At 41.7% G+C, this 21973-nt stretch overlaps 1 protein-coding gene across 3 annotated transcripts in view; it reads right to left on the reverse strand.

The window, feature by feature from the left end:
• Window positions 1-206: 206 nt before the first annotated feature.
• ZC2HC1A (zinc finger C2HC-type containing 1A) overlaps window positions 207-21973 on the reverse strand; it is a 51770-nt gene continuing 30003 nt past the window's right edge. For 2 of the 3 annotated variants that reach the window (XM_067553581.1, XM_067553580.1), the window contains 7 exons: window positions 20441-20582; window positions 17427-17575; window positions 15927-16023; window positions 14828-14936; window positions 7068-7187; window positions 1654-1764; window positions 207-941 (listed from right to left, as the gene is read on the reverse strand). In XM_067553581.1, the coding sequence (XP_067409682.1) occupies window positions 755-941; window positions 1654-1764; window positions 7068-7187; window positions 14828-14936; window positions 15927-16023; window positions 17427-17575; window positions 20441-20582 (915 nt within the window). In that variant the 3' untranslated portion in view covers window positions 207-754. The remainder of the gene's footprint in view (window positions 942-1653; window positions 1765-7067; window positions 7188-14827; window positions 14937-15926; window positions 16024-17426; window positions 17576-20440; window positions 20583-21973) is intronic. The other variant, XM_067553582.1, reaches the window with a different exon arrangement.

Here is a 21973-nt window from a genome sequence, read left to right on the forward strand (position 1 = left end):
AAAAGCCTGGTCCTGTACTCCCTAGCTGTAAATATATAACTTTAATTGGTTCTTATTTGAAGAAGAGCTGTGTGGAGTTATATAGAGAAATCCTATTATTCTTTACATAGGTGAACAATACTTTCACATAGGACTTCAGTCCATCTGTTTCAACAAATCTTTTAGAAACCGTCCCAGAAAATAACCATGGAAGCTAATTAGGATAGTATGTTTCATCTCTTTAACCAAAGACTATTTTTTAAAATTTTAATTAGAAAGTTATAGGAGCTTGTTTGTGCAGTTTTCATACTTACTTACAAAAGCAGTTTCTAAGTTAGTGTCCCATAAGTGTATCTGATTCCTTCTCAGAAGAATTTTTCAGCCCAAATGTTTCGTAGCTAGAATATTTTACATAGTAGGGTTATACAGAATGATCCATTTCTATTTGCTAAGTTACCAAAAACACATTTCTACTTTAGTTTAAAATATCTTCCAACAGAGATTAAAGAGTCCTTGAATGGCACAGTTTTATGTACCTGTTACTTTTATATACATTATATATATTTATATATAAATTACTCTGTAACCAAAAGGATTGCACTCAGAAAACTACTACAACATGGTATTTCAGCATGTTTGCAGCATGAAATCTAATTGGAAGGAGTGCTCTAGCTTTCCATGATGCAATATGCAACTGAAGTGCTGGGTTTCTCTCTCTCTTTCCTTCTTTTTGTTTTGTTTTGTTGGTTTGCTTTCTTTGCTTTTAAGAATGTATTCACACAACCATTCTTCGAATTCCACATTCACAGCAGAACTTTGCCCATTCCACAGGGTACCTGGTTCCACATTCATGGCAAAATTTTGATAACTGTACAGGTGAATTTCCATCACTGCTTTTTGTACTTCCTCCATTGATTGAGGATGAGTAGTCTCCACTATCATACCCAATTTTACCATCAGACCTGAAAATTCAGATAACAAATGTTCACAGTATAATTTAATACAGTGCAGCTTAGTATAATTATCCATTCTAACACCAGAATTCTAGAAGCAGGATGAAACATTCGAGTCACTAGTCAGTCCAACTCGACATTTTATCACTGACCCACCAATAGTTTCGTTGGAAATTAACCCTAAAAATATCTTTTAAAAAAATGAAAGTATATTGCCAAACAAATATTAGCATTGTATTTTTTTTTTAAAAGACAGACTTCCTGCCTGATTTTCAGAGGCACTAAGCACATACAACTCTACTTAAGAGGAAATGTATGACTCTGAGAACCTCAGAAAATGAGGCCCCCAGTATCACCCTGTGGACTTAGAACTACAAACTCCCCATTTTCACTTCTTCAGTGATCAGTAATTGATTTAAATATACCTTAAATTTAGGTTGAAAGAGCCATCCCATTCTCAATCTTTTTCACAAGTGTATGAAACCTCTAATGCTCAGCCTTATATCCTTGGATGGGTGAAATTTTATTTTTATACTAAGCTAGAGTACTAAATACACCAAATCTACAGTCAAAGCATACTAAAAATGTTAAGTCTAACAAAGAATACTGAATTAAGAGATTCTCATAACTGTTTGTGTACCACCGTTCCCATCATTTCCTATAAAGAGTACTCCTCTAAAATGTTTCTACTTATTTACAAGATTACAGAGTTAAAAACTACCTGCTTAAGTAACTTTCTGCATTATAGATTTTTCTTTTGTTTGCTAGAGCACCTGTGCTTGCATTTTTTGCCATACTCGGAGGGGTTGATATTCGAGTTTTCACGGTGCCTCTGGAAGAGAGTAGATATTCAGTTAATTAAACAAACAGTTTCAACAAACCACCGAGGCACAACATTGAGAATACTTTGTAAGAACAGTAGAACCTCATTACCCCACCAATGACCGAGTGAAGAGCACTAGCAAAATTAGCAAGGTTTGAGGACCTTGATAGGTCCAGCAGCATGTTGAACTAGTGCTGGCGTGGCCAGGCTAGTGCAATTAAGATAACATCTGCCTTGTCCCTCTTAATTTTCAGCAAGACTTTGTGAAAAAGAGGAATGGGCGGAAATGCATACATAAAGCTCCCCGACCACTGCAGCAGGAAGGCGTTGGAGAGCGACCTGGCCTCCAGACCATGGAGGGAGCAGAACTGCAGGCATTTCCTGTTCCATGCTGACGCAAACAGGTCCACCTGTGGAGAGCTCCACTGTTGGAAAATCATAAGAGATCACATCGGGTGAAGTAACCAGTCATGGTGGGGTAAGAACGACCTGCTGAGGCGGTCCACCTAGTCATTCCTTGCTCCAGAGAGGTGAGAGGCTATTATGTGAAAACTGCCTCACTGCCAGGTCCCACAGATAAATTGCTTCCTTGCAAAAGGCTAAGGAACAGGCTCCCCCCATCTGTTGATGTAATACATGGCCACTGTATTGTCTGTCAGTACCTGCACCACCTTGCCCACAATAAAGCGGAGGAACACTCCACAGGCTAGGCGAATAGCCCGTAAGTTTCTCACATTGATGTGCATGCACCTCACCTCCCTGGATCAGACCCCTTGTGTGCCGAGGTTGGCACCCTACGTCCGATGCGTCCGATACCAGAGTGACCGAGGGGACCAGCTCCTCGAACAGCACACCCCTTAACACTGACCGGGGGCTCCGCCACGAGTTTAGTGCAGCCAGGATCTGGGGGGGGACTGTGACAACCTGATCCAGGGAGTGCTTGCTCAGAGTATAAACCAAGGCAAGCCACGACTGAAGTGGACTGAGTCTTAGCCTCACCACATAAGTGCAGGCCGCCATGTGGCCTAACAGCTGCAGACAGTGCCTGGCTGTTGTAGTCGGACAGAGGTGCAGGTGAGCGATGATGGTGGACATCGCCTTGAAATGTGGCTGGGGTAGGCTTGGCTCTGGCTTGGGAAGTATCCACAACCGCCCCGATAAACTCTATCTGCTGCACCGGAGTTAATGGGTACTTCTGCTCGTTTATTAGCAGGCCCAGCCGGCAGCAGGTGGCGCATGTCAGATTTACACTGTTCTGGACCTGGGCTCCGGACCTGCCTCTGATTAGCCAATTGTCTAGTTAGGGAAAAAATTTGGATCTCCTTGCGCCTCAGGTGTGCCGCCACTACCATCACGTATTTTGTAAACACACTTGGGGCCAAGGAAAGGCCAAAGGGCAATGCTGAGAACTGGTAGTGAGAGCAACGGAGGAAACGGAGGAAACATCTGTGGCTGGGAAAAATAGAAATATGGAAGCATGCGTCCTTTAGGCCGAGGGCAGCGTACCAGTCTCCTGGATCCAGGGAGGGAATGATGGAGTCAAGGAAGACCATGCGAAATTTCAGTTTCTTGAGATATTTGTTGAGACAATGCAGGTCTAATATAGGCCTTAGATCCCCTTTTGCTTTGGGGATGAGGAAGTACCTTTAGTAAAAACCTTTTCCCTTCATGTCCGGTGGAACCCCTTCTGAGGAGTTGCTCATGAGAGGGGTCCCTGAAGAGGGATGGGGAGGGAGGTTGTTGGGAGGGATAGAAGCAAACTGGAGGGCATAGCCTGCCGAAACTATGCCAAGAAGCTAGCGGTCTGAAGTGACCTTGGACCATTCGGACAGGAAGGGAGCTACGCGGTTCAAAAAGGGACGGGGAGGAACAGGTACCTGAACAGGGGAGCTGATCCTGAGCTAGGGAACAGGCTGGAATGCCTCCTCGGGCGCATCTTCAAAATGACTGCCCTGGATTACCGGATCGCCTAGATGACCCTTGCTGTGGGGCTGTCTGTCCCGCTGTCTGTAGGGCGTGAACTGCTGTGGCTGGTATCGCTGCTGTTGCTGGCCCTGAGGACGGAATTGGCACCTACAGGCCTGTGGCGTATAAAGACCCAAGGAGCTGAGCTTGGCCCTCAAATCTTTCAGACTATGCAACTTCGCATCTGTCTGGTCCGAAAACAAGGCCGACCCATCGAAGGGGAGGTCTTGGATGGACTGTTGAAGCTCCTGGGATAGACCCAAGGATTGCAGCCATAAGCATCTGCACGTGCAGATGGCGGAGGCCATGGCTCTGCCCACTGAGTCTGCTGCACTGCTCAGGCCACCACTGGTAGCATCTACCATCAGGATACCAAGAAAGGGGTGAGTGAAAAGGTACTTAAATACTTTGGCCAGGACATAATATTTCTTCTCGGCTCCTTTAGAGTTTGGGGCCACTGATGACGGGGTCTGCCACAGGGCCTTCACTATCTTTAATACCCCCTCATGCATGGGGAGGGCAACCCGGGCTGAAGCGGCTACTGCCAGGACAACAAAGAGACTGACGTCTGCTTCAGCACCTCCGCCTCCAACCCCAAGTTGGAAGCCACCCACTTGAGAAGCTCTTGATGCACCCTGAAATCATCCAGGGGCGCCGATGGTCCCTGGATGGCCACCTCATCTGGGGAAGAGGAGGAGGACTGGAGGGGCGCAGTTGGTAGTGGCATCCCTTACGGCTGACAAGGGGCCCCAATAGAGGCCAATAGAGGTCCCTTCCTGGGCATCCGAATCATCATCTGAGGCCAAATGATGGCCCTCCTCTGGCGCTGGTGGTGCATACTGCACCCCAGATGACCTGAATGACTGTGGACCTGGCCCCACTGGAAACCCTCAAGGTCCCCAATATGGCCATTGGGATGGCCACTGCCCCTGCGGCCATCCCGGGGTTGCCTGAGCAGAGGGCATCTTTGGCTGGCAGTGACGACTCTCCCAATGGCTGTCCTCTCGAGAGGACATCGACTCACTATCAGATGACCACGGTGGGACTGCATCGGAGGCTCTCACTGTATGGTGCCGAGTGGAGGGGGAGCAATGACCCGATCTGTGGGTGCTCCAGCGCTCTGGAGAATGATCTCTCAGTGGCGTCGATTGTGATGACAGCAAACCGCGGTGCAGGTGGCACAACCAGTTCCGACGCGGGAAATCATGCTCCGACCACAAACTGGAATGCCTGGAGCTGCACCTGGGCACTGATGACTTACGGTGATGCTTCCCCCTCGTTGCTGAGTCTGCCTCCTGCGACTGGTTCTGCACCATGCCAGTGCGGGTGAACTCCTCGATGCCAGGGACCGACTTCCTTCTGGGGAATGACCTCTTGCAGGTGATCCATACAGGCTCCACCTCCTGGAACGAGTTTTGCCCAGTGTTGAGGACGGCAACCGGTGCTGAGAGGGCAACCTCCCTCCGTACCCCGCCGATGCAGGGAGCTCCAGCAACTGTGACCCAGAGTGATTTCTTGGGGAGTGGAGCCACCTCAACCCTCCCACTCCAGGCGACTGGGCTGTTGGAAATCATCCCCCAGGTTCTGGGGATCGCTTAAGCCAACCAGGGGGTCCCGATGTGGGCTTTCCCTGCAACACTGGCACCTTCTCTCTGGGAAGAGGCCAGGGTGGGGGTGGCCTGGGCAAGGCCAACAATGTCTGTACCACATGAAACGCCTCTGTTGTCGATGGCGCCGGCAGGTGCAGAGATGCCCTCCCACTCCCAGGAGTCAGAGGTGGCTCTCTGGTTGGAGACATAGGCTCTGGCAGTGGTGAGTTAGTCTCCACTGTCTGACCTCGGTGCGGTCCTGTGCTCGACCCCACTTTCTTGGACGGTGCAGGGAAGCAGTCCTGTTCTGTGCGCTGATTTCGCTGCTTCTTCCTTGATGGAGAGGAAGAAGTCCAGTGCCAAGGTGGGGTTGGTGCCGATGGCATGCTCTGCATCAATGTTATGCTTGGTACGGAGGTAGAACTGGTTGGTTTGGAGGCCGGTCTGAGTGCTGCCTCCATTAGTAAGGCTTTTGAGCGGATCTCTCTGTCTTTTTGGGTTCGAGGTCTGAAAGCCTTACAAATCTTGCATTTTTCCTTATGATGGGCTTCTCTCAGGCACCTTAGGTAACTATCATGGGCATGGCTCAGTGGAAAGGTCTTCCCACGGAGGCACAAGGTTTGAAGCCTGGTGACCGGAGCATGCCCCATTCCTGGCAAAGTTCCAGCCGGGACTATCCTAAGCGACTAACTACCACTATTAACAACACTTAAGGACTAATCTACCTAACTTACACAAACAACAAATGATTAAGAAGAACAAAAGGGATTGAGTACACTTGCGATGCAAGTCGTAGAAGTTTCAGCAACTTTCACAGGTGGAAAGAAGAAACTGTGGTGGCATAGGACTGGCAGCGCCTCATATACCGCGGAATGTGCACGGGGCTCCAGGGGGCACCGGAGCTGGCCCTACAGGTACTGCTAAAGGGAAAAAAGTTCCAGAAACCATTCATGGAGGCATGCACACACTTACAATGGAACGGACATGAGCAAGCACTCGAAAAAGAACCAACTTTTTCTTATCAATTTACCTCAAAATATTACAAAATGAAGTGTTTGCCATTTAAAAGTCAGCACTTGCTCATTTACCTCAAAGTGGTATCTAGAACATTGCATCTGTTTTCCATTCAAGAGATAGAGAAATACTGCTATATCTCATATACCATGTTGAAGCAATGATATATGTGTTGACTTTTAATAGCTATTGAAAGCTAAATGCAACAAATAAAATATCTTGTCTTAAAGACTTATCTATGTGATCTGACCATGGTTGTATGCTTTTCTATTGTTCTATATCTGTTCAAACACTTACTATTTAATTGATTTATAACAGAACTGTGAACATAAAATAGGACATAAATAAACATAAAATAAAATACATAAATATAGTAAACTGGAATCAACAAGGAAGAAATAGCTGATGGAAAAGGTCTTCAGATGCAAGCACCATATTGTGTTTTCTGTCCTACCACAAAACATTTTATCCAATATGAAACAGTTACACAAGCCGTACTTATATAGAAAATGAGTCAAGTTACTTATTCATTTCCTCCTTCCCACAAAGCAGTAGGTTTTCGTTTATCGGGACATTCACAGTGACACAAAAAAGGGGCAGCAAGTCTATTACAATGTCATCAGTAACCATTTCAGAAAGAAGCTTTGCATATTTCAAAAGTCACCACGGGCTTTTAGCATTCCAACCTTTTTTGGGGGAACATATCTAAAAAATAGATACACCACATTGATTTGCAATACTTACTTGGTAATGGGCAACAATTCATTAGGTCTTTTGATGGTACTGTCTGTTTTTGTATCACTGTCATACAACCTTTGCACATCTCTTCCAGTTCGCAGTGGTGGGCCTAACTTGTCCATCTTACTATTAAAATATATAAAGGTGTACCCATAAGGAGATTGCTAGTTTGCTATTTATATTATTGCAAGTATTTCAAACAAGTAGTCACAATTAAACATTTGTCTTGCTCATCAGAACTCTATCATTTAAATTGTATTAATCTTATCTGGTACAGTCAGACCTCAAACTTTTAGTAAACAAATTAAATTTCAGGAAATCATTTACAATCTTGGTCTATCTAAAGGCACTTCCTTCACACGTATCACAGAGTTAACTGGAACTAGCATCTCCAATACAGTCATGCAGATTATTAAAAAACTGGGTCATCCCAAATGATATTAGTTACTGAATGACAATCTCCCAATAAACTGGATGGCCTTTCATATTATAAAGTAAAATTCATCACAGCAACAAAGCAGAACAGAGAGTTAATTGGAAGAACTCAACTGAGGGCTTGTCTATCTAAACATTTGTTCGCAGCAAACTGGAGTATGAATTTATCCCATATTAGGCTGCTGCACATTAACTCTCTGTGTGGACCTGCTGCCATGCACAAACCATTCCTTAATGCGCTTTGATGTACATTGCTTTGAAATAGGAGTAGAGGAACAGTTAGTGCACGACAGCTGATGTGAAACAGGTGAGTGAGGGGCAGATTCACACCCCAGCTTGCCACAAACTAAACGTTTTTGTAGAAAACAAATGGATAAGATGGTGGGAAGGCATGAGGAAAATGCTATCTTCTTCCAGTTCAGGGTTACCTGAAAAGGGAGAAGTGGCCGGTCCTCTCTCCCCCTTTCCAAAAGTTTGCTGAGCATGACACCAAAAGAATGCAATATGTCTTCTATTCTTCTCCCTCTCACAGCGTCAGGCAAACCAGGAGCCCATCATCCGAAGAGGAAAAAGGCCTCCTGTCTTCCCATCCAAAGTTTTAGAAATTCAAAGTCAGATTTAGTGGAAAACTAGTCCTGAGAAAACAGGCATTACTTACTTTTCTTAAGCTATGCAGCCTTCCCAGAACAAACAAATCTTGGTATAATGTTAAGAGATTGCATTGCAAAACTTTTATATCTTTGACAAAGATATAATGATCAACTGACAATCAATTTTCATCAGATCAATAAAAGGCTCATCTAAGACATAGGGAATATGTCCCTGTAAAATTTAAAGTTGCTATCATCTACCACAATGTTCTAGAACTATTCAGAAAAAGTCATGTGGTTTTTTTTTTTTAAACGATGAAAAAGAGTTCCCCATCACCATCCCTATATTCTCAAAAATAGTTGAATTTTTAGGCCCAAATTAAAAAAAACCAAAACAAACAAACCAAAACATCCCTGGTCAGAGAATATATTCTAAACTTCAGCTATCGAGATAAAAGTCTGGGGGGGCCGGGGGGAATAGACAATTGAAAGTAACCTCTTAAAATGGAAATGCTTATGTAACCTTTAGTACAGAAGTTGCTACATGCTCTGTCTATAATAAGCCCTGCCCTCAAAATGATGTCTTGGAAAGTCTAAGAAGACAGAAGCACATAATTTCCAAAATCGCCTTGGACAGGGGGAAGAACTTTATTTCTGTTATATGCCAAAAAAAGAGAGACAGCAAATTCCAAAACATTTTTAAAAATAAATTTCATGGCACTGAACTGTACTTCTAATATTGGCTTCACAGCCTCTTAATTCATCAACATACCCTCAACTTTTCTCTAGCTTTTAATAACCCATGAAAATTAGTTATTTACCCTGTATACCTCTTTGACATGAATATTATCCTTCAATCATTTCGACCGTATCATCTTAAAGATGCTGAATTCATTAAATTTGCAAGATACTACAGAAGTGCATTAAGGCTTTGCACAGCTCTTGAAACATTACCACAACGCAATGTCAGCAGAAATGTCTATACAATAAGTTACAAGATCAACAATACTAAATCAACAATACTAAAACTAGAGTTGCCATGGTAGTATAGGTGACCTTAAAAATCTAAGCTGATTTTGCCCCTTAATTTGTTGGTGGGAACCTGAAGTCAGCACAGTCGGAAAGATGATATTTTGAGGTGTGGAAAAGATCAGGAAGTGTATGTATTCAGTAGATCTCAATGCAGAGTTAAAGCTGTGTAAGACTTGTGTATAAATGTATTTTAAAAAGACTAACTAAAATAGCTGGCAGAAACAAAGGGATTTTAAAAAAAAGACTGTGGTAGAACTGCTTGAGAAGACATTTCTGGTACAGGACAGATCTTGAGTTCGGAATGAACACACAGTAAAATTTAGCCACAACAGAAAGCGTTATTGTCAGCATCTGGCATGACTCCCAAAAGACCTGCCTGTTATCACTGTAAAATGGACATGCTAAATAGAGCTAATCAGATATTTTAACCAACACTTTTTTGTTCAGAAAATGTCAACTTACCAAAAGTTAAACATTTTGCTGGAATGGATCAATCTGAAGAATTTCCCAATCTGAAAAATATTTGGAAAAAGTTTCCAAGATGTTGAAATGTCCTGTCTGGACATTTTCTAAATGAAAAGGTTTCATTTCTTAGGCAGAAACAATTTTTGGTTTCAAAATATAAGTGAATATAAAAAAAATGTAAAAACAATAAAAAAGGTTGAAATCAAAATTAAATATTTCAAAATTATCTACATGAGATGTCTCTACTGACCTGATCTGAAATTGGGAGGAGGAAAAGTTGGATCACGATTATTACTGAGATTTCAACCTTTTGTCTTGATTTGGGATGGGAAAAATTGTCAAAAAAAGTGTCAAAAATTCTCATGGGATGAGAAAACCGTTTCCCACCCAGCTCTAATCCTAAATACATAGTAAACTTTAATCCTACCATCATTTTATTTTCAAACCCCAGTTCACAAATCCAGTAAAAGTTTAATATGCAGTTGCACAAGCAGATCATTGGCTGGCTACCCACACATCTGGTGTCACGTCTCGTCACGCAAGAACTCGCATTTTTGAGCCCTGAGGTGGTATGAAAGTCTGGAACCAATGCAGTTTGCTTTACTGGAGATTTGAGTAATCCAAGAAGATTACCAGAAATCTCCTCCTCTCCTAAAATGAAGAAACTGATGTAATTCAGCACTACTTAGAGCTCTTTCAAACTGTGCACTGGAACTAACTCTGGGCTTCAATAGCCTGAATCACTATCCAAATATGAATCTGTCTACTGCCTATTTAGAATTTAGAATTTACTTTCTCCATTTCTTAAATTGTGAAAGGGTCAAAAACAACTAGGAAGGCAGAATGGCCTACTGGCTAGGGCACTGGACTGGGACTCAGAACACTTGGGTTCTATTCTCAGCTGTTCTACTGGCTGACCCTGGGCAAACCACTTTCTCGCTGGGCTCCTCAATTTCTCCATCCCTGAGATTTTTATGAATGAAGAGCTAGGTACTTCCTACTGAAGTCAATAGGAGTTTTGCCTGATCTAGGGCTTTCCTCTTATTTTCCTAGTGTTCCATTTGTGCTCCTAGAGCTTAAAAAGAATAATCAATCATCTTACTATTTTGCTGAGATTCGTTAGAGCATGGGGTTGCATCCCTGTCCATCTTGGCTAATAGCCATTGATGGACCTATCCTACATGAATTTATCTAATTCTTTTCTGAATGCAGTTTTACTTTCGGCCTTCACAACATCCCCTGGCATTGAGTTCCACAGGTTGACTGTGCATTATGTGAAGAAGTAATTCCTTGTTTGTTTTAAGCCTGCTCCTATTAATTTCCTTGGGTAACCCCTGGTTCTTGTGTTCTGTGAAGGGGTAAATAACACTTCCTTGATCACTTTCTCTATACCATTCATGATTTTATAGACCTCCATCATATCCCCTTTTAGTCATCTCTTTTCCAAGATGAACAGTCCTAGTCTTTTTAATCTTCCTTGTATGGAAGCTGTTCCATACCCCTAATCATTTTCATTGTCCTTCTGTGTACCTTTTCCAATTCTAATATATCTTTTTTTGAGATAGGGTGACCAGAACTGCACATAGTTTTCAAGATGTGGGTATACCATGGAGATGATATATATATAGTGGCATTATGCTATTTTCTGTTTTATCTTCTCTCTCTTTCCCAATAGGTTCTAAACATCAACAACTTTTTTGACTGCTGCTGCACATTGAATGGATGTTTTTGGAGAACTATCCATGAGGACCCCAAGATCTCTTTCTTGAGTGACAACAGCTAATTTAGACCCCATCATTTTGTATGTATAGTTGGGATTATGTTTTCCAATGTGCATACTCTGCATTCATTAACATTGAATTTCATCTACCCTTTTGTAGCCCAGTCACCTGGTTTTGTGAAATCTCTTTGTAATTCTTCACAATCAGCTTTGGACTTAACTATCTCAAGTAATTTTGTGTTGTCTGCAAATTTTGCCACATCACTACTCACCCCTTGTTCCACATAATTTGTGAATATGTTGAACAGCACAGGTCCAAGTACCTAGGGGTACTTGGGGGATCCCACAATCTACTTGCCTCCAATGTGAAAACTGACCATTTATTCATATCCTTTGTTTCCTATCTTTTTACCAGCTACTGATTCATGAGAAGACTGCTTAGTTTGCTTAAGAGCCTTTGTTGGGGGACCTTGTCAAAGGCTTTCTGAAAGTCCAAGTACACTATATCCATTGGATCACCCAGGTCCACATGCTTGTTGACTTCCTCAAAGAATTCCAATAGACTGGTGATGCACAATTTCCCTTTACAAAAGCCATTCTGACTTTTCCCCAACACATTGTGTTCATCTATGTGTCTGATAATTTTTTCTGTACTATGATTTCAGCCAATTTGCCTGGTACTGAAGTTAGGCTTATCAGCCTGTAATTGGCAGGATTTCCTCAGGAGCCTTTTTTAAAATTGGCATTATATTAGCTACCTTCCAGTCATCAAGTACAGAAGCTGATTTAAATAATAGATTACGTACGACAGTTCTGCAGTTTTATATTTGAGTTCCTTCAGAACTCTTGGGTGAACACAATCTGGTCCTGGTGACTTACTCCTGTGTTCAAAAACCTCCTCTACTGACATCTCACTCTTGGACAGTTCCTCCTCCTAAAAAGAATGACTTGGGTGTGGGGAGTCTCCCCTATAACCTCTGCAGTGAGGACTGATGCAAAGAATTTATGTGGCTTCTCTCCAACGGCCTTGTCTTTCCTGAGTGCTCCTTTAGCACCTCAGTTATCCAATGGCTGACTGTTTGGCAGGCTTCTTGTTTCTGATATACTTAAAAATAATTTCTGTTAGTTTTTTGTTTTTATCTAGTTGCTCTTCAAATTCTTTCTTGGCCTACCTTATTATATTTTTACACTTGACTTGCCAGAGTTTATGCTTCCTATTATCCTCAGTGGGATCTGACTTGCAATTTTTTAAAGGATGCCTTTTTGTCTCTCTAACCACCTCGGCAATGTGCCAGCAGTCTGGTTCTGTTTTGGTTTAGGTGGAGCTAAACTATCCCTGACAGGTGTTTGTCCAACCTATTTTTAAAAGCCTCCAGTGACAGGGATTCCACAACCTACCTTGGAAGCCTATTCCAGAGTTTAAGTATCCTTTAATTAGAAAGTTTTTCCTAATATCTAACCTAAATCTCTCTTACTGCAGATTAAGCTCATTACTTCTTGTCCTATCTCCAGGGGCCATGGAGAACAATTGATCACCATCCTCTTTAAAACAGCCTTTAACATATTTAAAGACTTATCAGGTCGCCCTTCAATCTTCTTTTCTCAAAACCAAACATGTCCAGTTTTTTTAAACCTTTCCTCAGAGATCATGTTTCTAAACCTTTTATCATTTTTGTTGCTCTCTCCTATTTCTCCACATCTTTCCTAAACTGCAGTGCCCAGAACGGGACACAGTACTTCAGCTGAGGCCTCACCAGCATTGAGCAGAGTGGGACAATTAACCTGCAATGTTTTAAATACAACACTCCTATTAATACACCCCAAAATATAAGCCTTTTTTTGCAGCTGAATCACATTGCTGACTTATGATCCACTGTAACCCCCAGATTCTTTTCGGCAGTACTATCACTTAGCCAGTTATTCCTTGATATTGTAGTTGTACATTTGTTTTTTCCTTCCTAAGTGAAGTACTTTGTATTTGTCTTTTACTGAATTTCATCTTGTTGAATTCAGACCAATTCTCCAATTTGTCATGGTCTTTTTGAATTCTAAACCTGTCCTCCAAAGTGCATGCAACCCTTCCCAGCTTGGTGTCATCTACATATTTTATAAGCACACTCTTCATTCCATTATCTAAGTCATTAATGAAAATATTGACTAGTACAAGACCCAGGACTGACTCCTGCAGGACTCCACTGGATACGCCCGCCCAGTTTGACAGCAAACCATTGATAACTACTCTGAGTACGGTCATCTCTCATTCATTAACAAAACTTCAATGCCTGTCTCTGATTGGCCTAAGATGTCAACCTTCACTGCTCACTTGTTAAATTTTCAAACAAGCACCTTGGTGCTTTTTCCCATGTTGCCCATCATGCTTGGGAGGAGCTCCCTGTAAACATCCACAAAGCAACTTCATTATCCTCCTTCAAAACCCTCCTTTCCCATGATGCCTACAAAAATAAACTTAACAATTAAGCCACTACTGTGCTGATACCACTGCCTATCATGATGACCAATACAGTCTCAGTGTTTCTTGGTACTCCTCCGTCTGTCTGTGTCCATCTGTCTCTTGTCTTATTTCTTAGATTGTAATCTCTTTGGGGTGGGATCCATCTTTTTGTTCTGCGTTTCTACAGTGCCAAGCATGATGCAGTCCTGGTTCATGACTGGGACTCTTAAGCACTATGGTAATACAAATAATAATAATATAAAAGCAACAATTTATAGCTTTACTTTTGGGAATCATTTTTTCCTTTCTTTTTCTCCCTCTATTTGCTTATTTCTTTCTCCTCTTCTCTCTTTTCCCTTTATATTTCTGTTTTCAACTTTCTAATTCACACTTATTATTTTCTTACCTTTTCCTGTATCCCTACTTATCTCTTTGGTCTTTACCTCTCCTCTCTTTCTTGCATACATCCCGGCCTGCTTCTCCCACCATCTTCCTCACAGTACATGCTTATCCTTCCCCTTAAGGCATACACAAACACATCCAACCCTGCTTCTTGAACTGCATGATGCTGTGGCAGGAGCACTCTGGGGAGCAGGGAGCAGATGAAACTAGCTGCTGGAGGAGGGAAGGAATAGGAAAGGCTGCCACAGAATGTGGGAGGAGAAGCTGTGTTGAGGTGAGTCAGGAGAGTGGAGCTACAGAAATGGCTGGGAAGTGAGATGTTCCTCAGGTGGTACAGCTTTCTCCACATCAAATCCTTTTGTTTACACAGTCAAGGAGGTATTTGCCAATCTAGATGGCCCTTAAACTCATCACTGCATAAATTGTAATCATAGCATGCCAAATTCATCTTTGGTTTATATCCAGAAAAGTTAACAGAGTTAAATCAGGGATGAAATTGGCTCATTTCACCTGTATCATTAATAGAAAGAATAGTTATTATAGTAGTAATGAATAATAATATAATAATTGTAATTATAATTATCGACAGCACAGTGAACAAATAACATTTTTAAAACTAACAACATCAGGAACAAATCAAACGTTAACTACAAAATTAATGTGGACTTACCCTGCTTGTGGGCTTGTCATGCTCACTGAATTTTTGTGAGCTGGAGATAAGGTCTGAATTTTGCTTCCAGAAGGCCCACCTGTAGATAATACTTTACTCGTAGGTGTACCTTATGATATAAAGAAGCAAATATTAGATTTTGCTACTAGTTAAAAAAAAAAGTATTCTTGTATGATAACATGTATAGCTGACTTTAAAACCATTACAAAAATATTTTTGAATAATTTCTAAGTATATAAGGGCATTAACAAGAGTACTAATCATTACCTAGAAAATTCACAGAAGCCCAGTGAGACCATAAGGTCTATTCTACTCAGAAATATGGGGCATAGGTTGGTGCATTCTGAATTTTAAAGAAAATTCTGTAGTACACAGGGCCTGCATAACTGCAATATCGAATAAATGATAAGCACCTATCTATTTGTGATTAGAATAGGGCCCAAAGTTTATAGAATTTGCTTTACTATACATCTATTTTTAAACTGCTTACCAATATATGCAGTGTACAAATTTATTAGAGAATTCACCAACCAAAAGAAAAATCTGGCTTCAAAAGGCTGAAATTAAAAACAATATTGCACTGATCAGTTCACAGAGGTCCCAGTTCAACAAGGTACTTAAGCACATGTGTAACTAAGTGTAAAAGCAGTCCCAGCGACCTCAGTAGGACTACACACAAAGTTATGCATGTGCTAAAGTGTCTTGATGAACTGGGACTAAAATCCCTATTTTAGGGCATTTACTAAATCTTTACGTTAATTGATTTTTTGTTAAGTAAATAACTTTATAACTGAACATCAGAATATGTGGCCATCACAAATGTAGCCAAAGGCCTAATACTGAAAAGAAAAAAAAAAAAAAACCCTAGTAAAAGCACCCGGAAATAGTATGCAAGTAAAAGCGAGCCGCCATTTAACTCACTCACATGCCACTCTGAGTTCTAGGGGTTCCCCATATGAAGCTTTTATGTCCTGCCTTTATCTGTGTACACCACTTGTAGAACTCTCTCGATTGTATAATTTTAGTAGCTATCTTGATTTCATAGTTTGAAATCAATTATTTAGAAAGTAGATGCATAATTCAAAATGTCAGTTCATACCTACAACAGTTTTGCTAACATTACTTGGCTGTGGTAAGCGTGATGAGGATGGTGTTGATCCTGTAGAAGGTGCCTTTTTAACTGTAGCAGGCTTGTACTGTAACAATGGACATAAAACTCAACTATAATATAATTAATTATTTAGCTGTTTAATCAAGTAATTAATATAAGGTGAAAGACTGTTAGCCTGTCATCTCACGCTGGTTCCTGAAATTATCATCAAATAGCAGCTCCACTGCTTCTGGTACAGTGGTTGAAGAAATTGTTTCTGCTGATTTGAAAGACATTTCCTATCCATATAATGTAAAATACTTGTAGAAAAGGTTAAAAAAATTCTAGCTAGTAGAAACTTTTAAATTGTATCCCATTGTCTTCCCCCCCCCCCCCCCAATATCTCCCATTGCTCATCTCTTCTATCACCCCACAACTACAATTTTCCTTGCTTAGCAGAATGCTCAGGAAAGTAGCCTCTTTTCATTGCTCCAAACTCCATTCACACATCTGTGCACTGGACCAGTTTCTGAAGAGATTTGGAGCCTAGTTACCATTAGGCCATAAAGCAAGATGATGTAATTTTATTTAGCCTTTTATTAACTGTTTTAGTTTGTGCTTGTTTTGTATTTTACCCTCTGAAATTAAAGCACCTTGCCCCCATGATGAAGGTACTATAGTAAGAAACAATACACATAATACATATACTCTGATCTCCCATTTGCTTCCTGTGCTGTAAACTTAGCATCATTCTTGACCATTAGCATTTACCTTTTCCACCTACATCTGTCATGTTTAGAAATCTGCCTACCATCATCTCGGCATCACTGTATATATATGTAAGTTATTTCCCTTACTGTGTCTACTAAAATCCTGATCTAGGTCTTCCATCTTCTCCCAATAACTAAGTGGAACTCCATTTCAATAGTCTGCTCAAGAAGCTCTTCAGACTATGGATATACACAATACTGCTGTCCAGCTTCTCACATGTCCCATGAAGCAGAACCATAACTGTCATACACTAGTGTACTTTCATTTGCGCTCCAGTTGTTTCAGAATCCCGTTAGTTCAAAATTGCATTTCTTGTTTTTATGATGTTCTATGGACTTGTTTTAACCTAGTTTACAAATCTGGCTTCTCTGTACTCAACTTCCCAATGATTCTTCCACAAACCTTCAGTATTTTGTCTATGCAGAAGTCTGGAGAGCAACTTCTCTGTCATTTCCCATAATCTCACCTATATTTATGAGACAGCTTTCTTTTCTCTGACTCCTACCATCTGGAGCAGTCTTCCTGCATCTTTAGACTCATTAACTCTCATCCAAAAACTCAACCTTTTCCCCTGCCTATGCCTCTTGATTTCTCTTTCCCACAGCTATGTCATTCTGGACTTGTATAATTTAATTCTATAAAGCATTTTGTGATACATCTAAAATAATTAACTGACTTGGCTTAACAATAACAAGGACATAAAATAAATCACCAGTTAAAGAAAGTATTATAATTCACCTGTGTTCGAGTAGGCAGCTTCCCTTTTGCATCAGCAGCCAATTTTCCTTTATTACTAATACGTGCTGCCTGTTCCTTGCAGAAATTGATGTGCCTATCAGCTGCACTTTCATTAAATCTTCTCTGGCAATATGGGCATTGAATGTAATCTTAAAAACAAACAAACAAACAAACACCTTAACTTGAAAGTGGGGACATAAACAATGACTGGTCTTTCAGCCAGTTGTGCACTCATCTTATAGTAATTTCTTCTAGACCATATTTTCTTAGTTTGCTTATGAGAATGTCCTATGTGTCAAACGCCTAATTAAAATTCAAGATATATCATGTCAACAGATCCCCTGCAGCCAGTAGGGCCCTTTGCATTTGATGGCTCTTAGTTATGGTTGGGGTTTGAAATAAATAGTAAAATCTTTGAAAATGTGAGTCCTAAAAGACAACAGCAGCAACTTCAAGTTTTCACTGATACTTTTGAGGCAAGTGAACAATCCATTGTGCATATTGAAGGCAACACTAAAAAATGATGTCACATATGGAACAGGGGAAACTGAATCAAGGGGAGAATGTCGCTCACATTAGAGGCAATCTTAAACAGGATAATTTGGGAGCGCATTATAATTCAGGATGGACTTAATCACCGCTATGACAACAATCTCTCTTACTTTGTGAGAGCAACAGCTTGTGTTAGTTTTGCAAAAGCTAGAAAAATCTATGCAAAAATTTAAAACAATGAAAGACGATTCTGGCCCTTATGTTCAAATATGTTTCCTTAGAGATGATCAATTTAAGGGGGTAAATATACTTGGATTTGGGTCTTTAGTAGTAAGCTGCAAAACATTCAGATTTGTGTTTCTGAAACTGCCATTTGAGATATGAATGCCAGATTCAACAGGCTACAGCAGTCAATGTTCACATAGCTTCAATGTTTTGACTTTACATAGGGGAATAGTAACAAAAAGAGAACTAGTCCAATATGGCAACATACAATTTAACAGGCTGGTAGGCTTCTTCACACAGGTGGGAGGAGGGAAAGGAGAGTGCCCTACATTGGTGATTACTTTTAAAATTACACTTAGATACCATCAAATCTACAATAAATGATGGCAGTGCACAAGCACTGTATCATAAGAATTACCATACTGGATCAAACTAGTAGTTTATTTAGTCCAGTGTCTTGTCTCCAACAGTGGCCAGTACTGACAGTGCCAGAAATCCAGAATGGGTAATTACAGAAGAAACTGCTCACAGGGAAGAATTCTTTCTAACCTCCTCAGAGGGGATCTGAAACTCAGCAGAAGTCCTTCCATTTACTTCACTTGGCTTTAATTCAGACTCTTAGGCCTGGTCTACACTACAGCGTTAGGTTGACGTAAAGCATCTTACATCGACCTAATTATGTCAGTGCCTACACTACAGTCTACTCTCACCGACGTAAGTGCCCTTCAACACTGACATAACTCCACCTCCACAACAGGCGTGGGGAGTATGTTGGTGTAGCTAGGGCGATGCAGTGTCTGTGTAGACACTGCAGTTACTCCACTGGCAGTTGGCTGTCATTCTTATTTATTTCATGGATCCATGTTAGCGCTCCAAGCCAGGCTGCCGCCCAGGAGTCCCAGCTCCCGACTTCAGGCTGGGCTGCCTTTTGGGGGTCCCAGCTTTTGACTCCCCACTCTGAGCTGGGCTGCTGCCCAGCCTCCAAGCTCCCCGTTCCCTGATGGGAGCCTGGCTGCACCCCCGGGCTCTCAGCAACCCATTCAGGGCTGCCATACTCCCAGCGAGAAGCGGGGAGCCGAGAGCCTTGGGGCAGTCCACCCCGTGGGGAGCTGTGTGCAGAGCTGAGAACTCAGGCTCTCAGCCCCTCACACTGCTTCTTTTAAGTCAGTTGAAATGCTCCTGGTGAGGATGCACAGCACCAACAGAAGAAGAGCAGTGTGGACATGAACCACCACAGTAATTACTGCATTCACTGTAGGTCAACCTAACATAGGTTGACTTAAGTTTCTTGTGCAGGCTTGCCCTTAGAGGTTAGCTTATGTCTTTAAGCATCCGTGTTTCTATCCTTTCCAAACTGTGGTTGGTGGGTTTGTTTTTTGAAGTTTTTAAGTACCAGACAACCTGGCTATGAGGAAATACAGTTCTCATTGTCCTGAGGCACTGCAGTGGTTGATTGTGTGTTTTCCACAAGTAACTTAATCAAAACAAACAGACATAAATATATGCAGCAAAACACTTTGGATTTGATGCAGATACAAATACATGGCTCAAATAAAGATGCTTTTTCATCCCCATCAGGTTATTGTGTACTGGCTTGTTGAAGGGACCGTAACAAAATACATCTGTAGACACAGTCAGTCAAAATGGGCATTCAACAGGAAGAAACACTACGACAGGTCTATACCAGTGATATTCTGCATGATCTCAATTTCAAACAAGATGTACATTATGCATAACGTTAATTAAAAATCTCTTTACTTTAAATTTGGCACAGTAGTCCAGAAGAGTATAACATGACAGTCCAAATTTTGGGACAAAACACATATCTTATCAGATAAATGTTAAGTCTTCACTTGACTATAGGCAGCTATCAGAAAATCTACGTATTGTCCTTCTTAGCATGATTCTCATACTTTGTAGGGGGTCTGCTTCTTAGAGAAAGATGGCCTTTCCCAAAGAAAGGAAACAAAAACTTGAGAAATCTCATAAAAGTTACATACCTCTTTTACTCCTATGCCAACTGTCAGATAGTGCTATTGAACAATCTGACATACATTTATTAAAAGTGAAAATAAGTCACGAAAGATGGGATAACCAAAATAATAGGATGTAAACAAATCTCCACCAGTCAGAATCAGTAGCCACAACTCATCCCACACCTGCTTAACTGTTATCAGACAACAGTTCTCTGAAAGCATTCATGAGCATCTTATTCCAGTACATTCCTTATCAATTCAACACATACAACCTATCAAAATTCTTTACAAGCATCTAAAGAACTTTGCCATTTCACATACCTGGATCATATGAAGGTGGAGGAGGTGGAGGAAGTTTTCCACCATCCTTGAGAACTTGATCTAGTCCTTTGGCTGCTCGTATAGTTGCTATAAACTCCTCATGCTTTCGTCTCCAGTTGGACTGCTTTTTGGGGGGTTCTGGCTAAGAAGCAAGCAGAAAAAAAAACCCTTTACAGGTTTTAGGTTCTTTCATTTTATAATAAATACATTTCTGATTTTATTCTGCAATATTTAGTACCATTACATTTAAATCCTGACTGATCCTAACGTTAAGTTCTATTTCAGGAAAGACAAACAGCTCTCAGTGTTTGCAAAGAAGAGTATGACCGACACTTTAGCAGACCCTCCTGTCCCGCCACCCCAAATAAAAGAGGCTTGGAAATTCAATCTCAGCAAAATGTCAAAAGTTTGTGTGTAAGAAATACAAAATACTTTTATCAGCAACATGATTGGTATTTCCTGAAAACTTGATCTCTGTGTGATGAGGTAGACTAGGTCCAGAGTCCCCTGCTGAAGGTCTCACAGCCCTGCCTCCCCCCACCCCAGGACAGAGCAGAAGAGAAGTCCTCCAAGCAGCCTAGATTGGCTGCAGAGGAGTAGCCAATCAGAGGGGCTGCTGAAGCAACCAATCAGGGGGGCCAGAAGGGCCAGGTAAAAAGAAGCAGCAGAGGCAGAGCAGTCAGTTGCTGTCTGGTGCTCAAAGGAGGAGAACCAGGTGCCTGGCTGGAAAAGTAACATGGGCAGGTCAGTGTGGGTAGGCTAGGCCAGGGGACTGAGCCCAGAACCTATCCAGCCCAGGAGAGGGTACCATCATGGGCACTGCTGGTCTGGTTGCAGACTGATCTCAGGGAGGGCTGCCAAAAGAACAGACCAACTGAGGGTACCAAGATTTTGAAGAAGGCAGCGCCTCCAAGAAGGAAGTCTTAGTGCTGTGGCCCCATATGAGAGCCATGAAAAGAACTAGAGACTATATACCCCAGAAGGGGGGACAGTGTGTGAGACTCAGCTGGAGGGCTGAGTCGCTGAAGACCTGCCGAACAACCTCGGCCAGGAGGTGCACATGCAAGAGGCGGGTGCCACCCCGTTGTAAGAACTGGAAGAAAAGCAGGTTCACACCTGACGAGAAAGGGGACACCCATAAGAGGTAGGTGCTGCCCCATTCCAAAACAAGGTAATTGCAGGCACATATCGACCAGAAGTGGGGGCACTCGCAAGAGGCCGTTGCCAAGCCCGTTACACTCTGACACTTTTTTCTCTGATCCCTAATCCAGAACCAGTGATCTCCATTATATATTCTAACTTCTATTATGTGCTATGTTCTAAACACATGTATAACTTTGCCCAAGACAAGTTATTATGATGAATGCTGCCCAGGAAAGGTGTTTGTTGTCTTGCTGAAGGATTGTCATCACTGAGAGACCATCACAGAACAATCTAGGGTGAGCAATTTTGATTGTTTCTCAATTGCTGGCCCAACTCCACGGAACAATGGATTTTCTGTGTAAGGGCATCAGCATGGCTGGTAGATCTTCA

Source organism: Emydura macquarii, unplaced genomic scaffold (genome assembly GCF_026122565.2).
Source record: "Emydura macquarii macquarii isolate MOO-44397 ecotype Brisbane River unplaced genomic scaffold, CSIRO-AGI_Emac_v2 contig_1477, whole genome shotgun sequence".
Taxonomy (NCBI): Eukaryota; Metazoa; Chordata; order Testudines; family Chelidae; genus Emydura; species Emydura macquarii.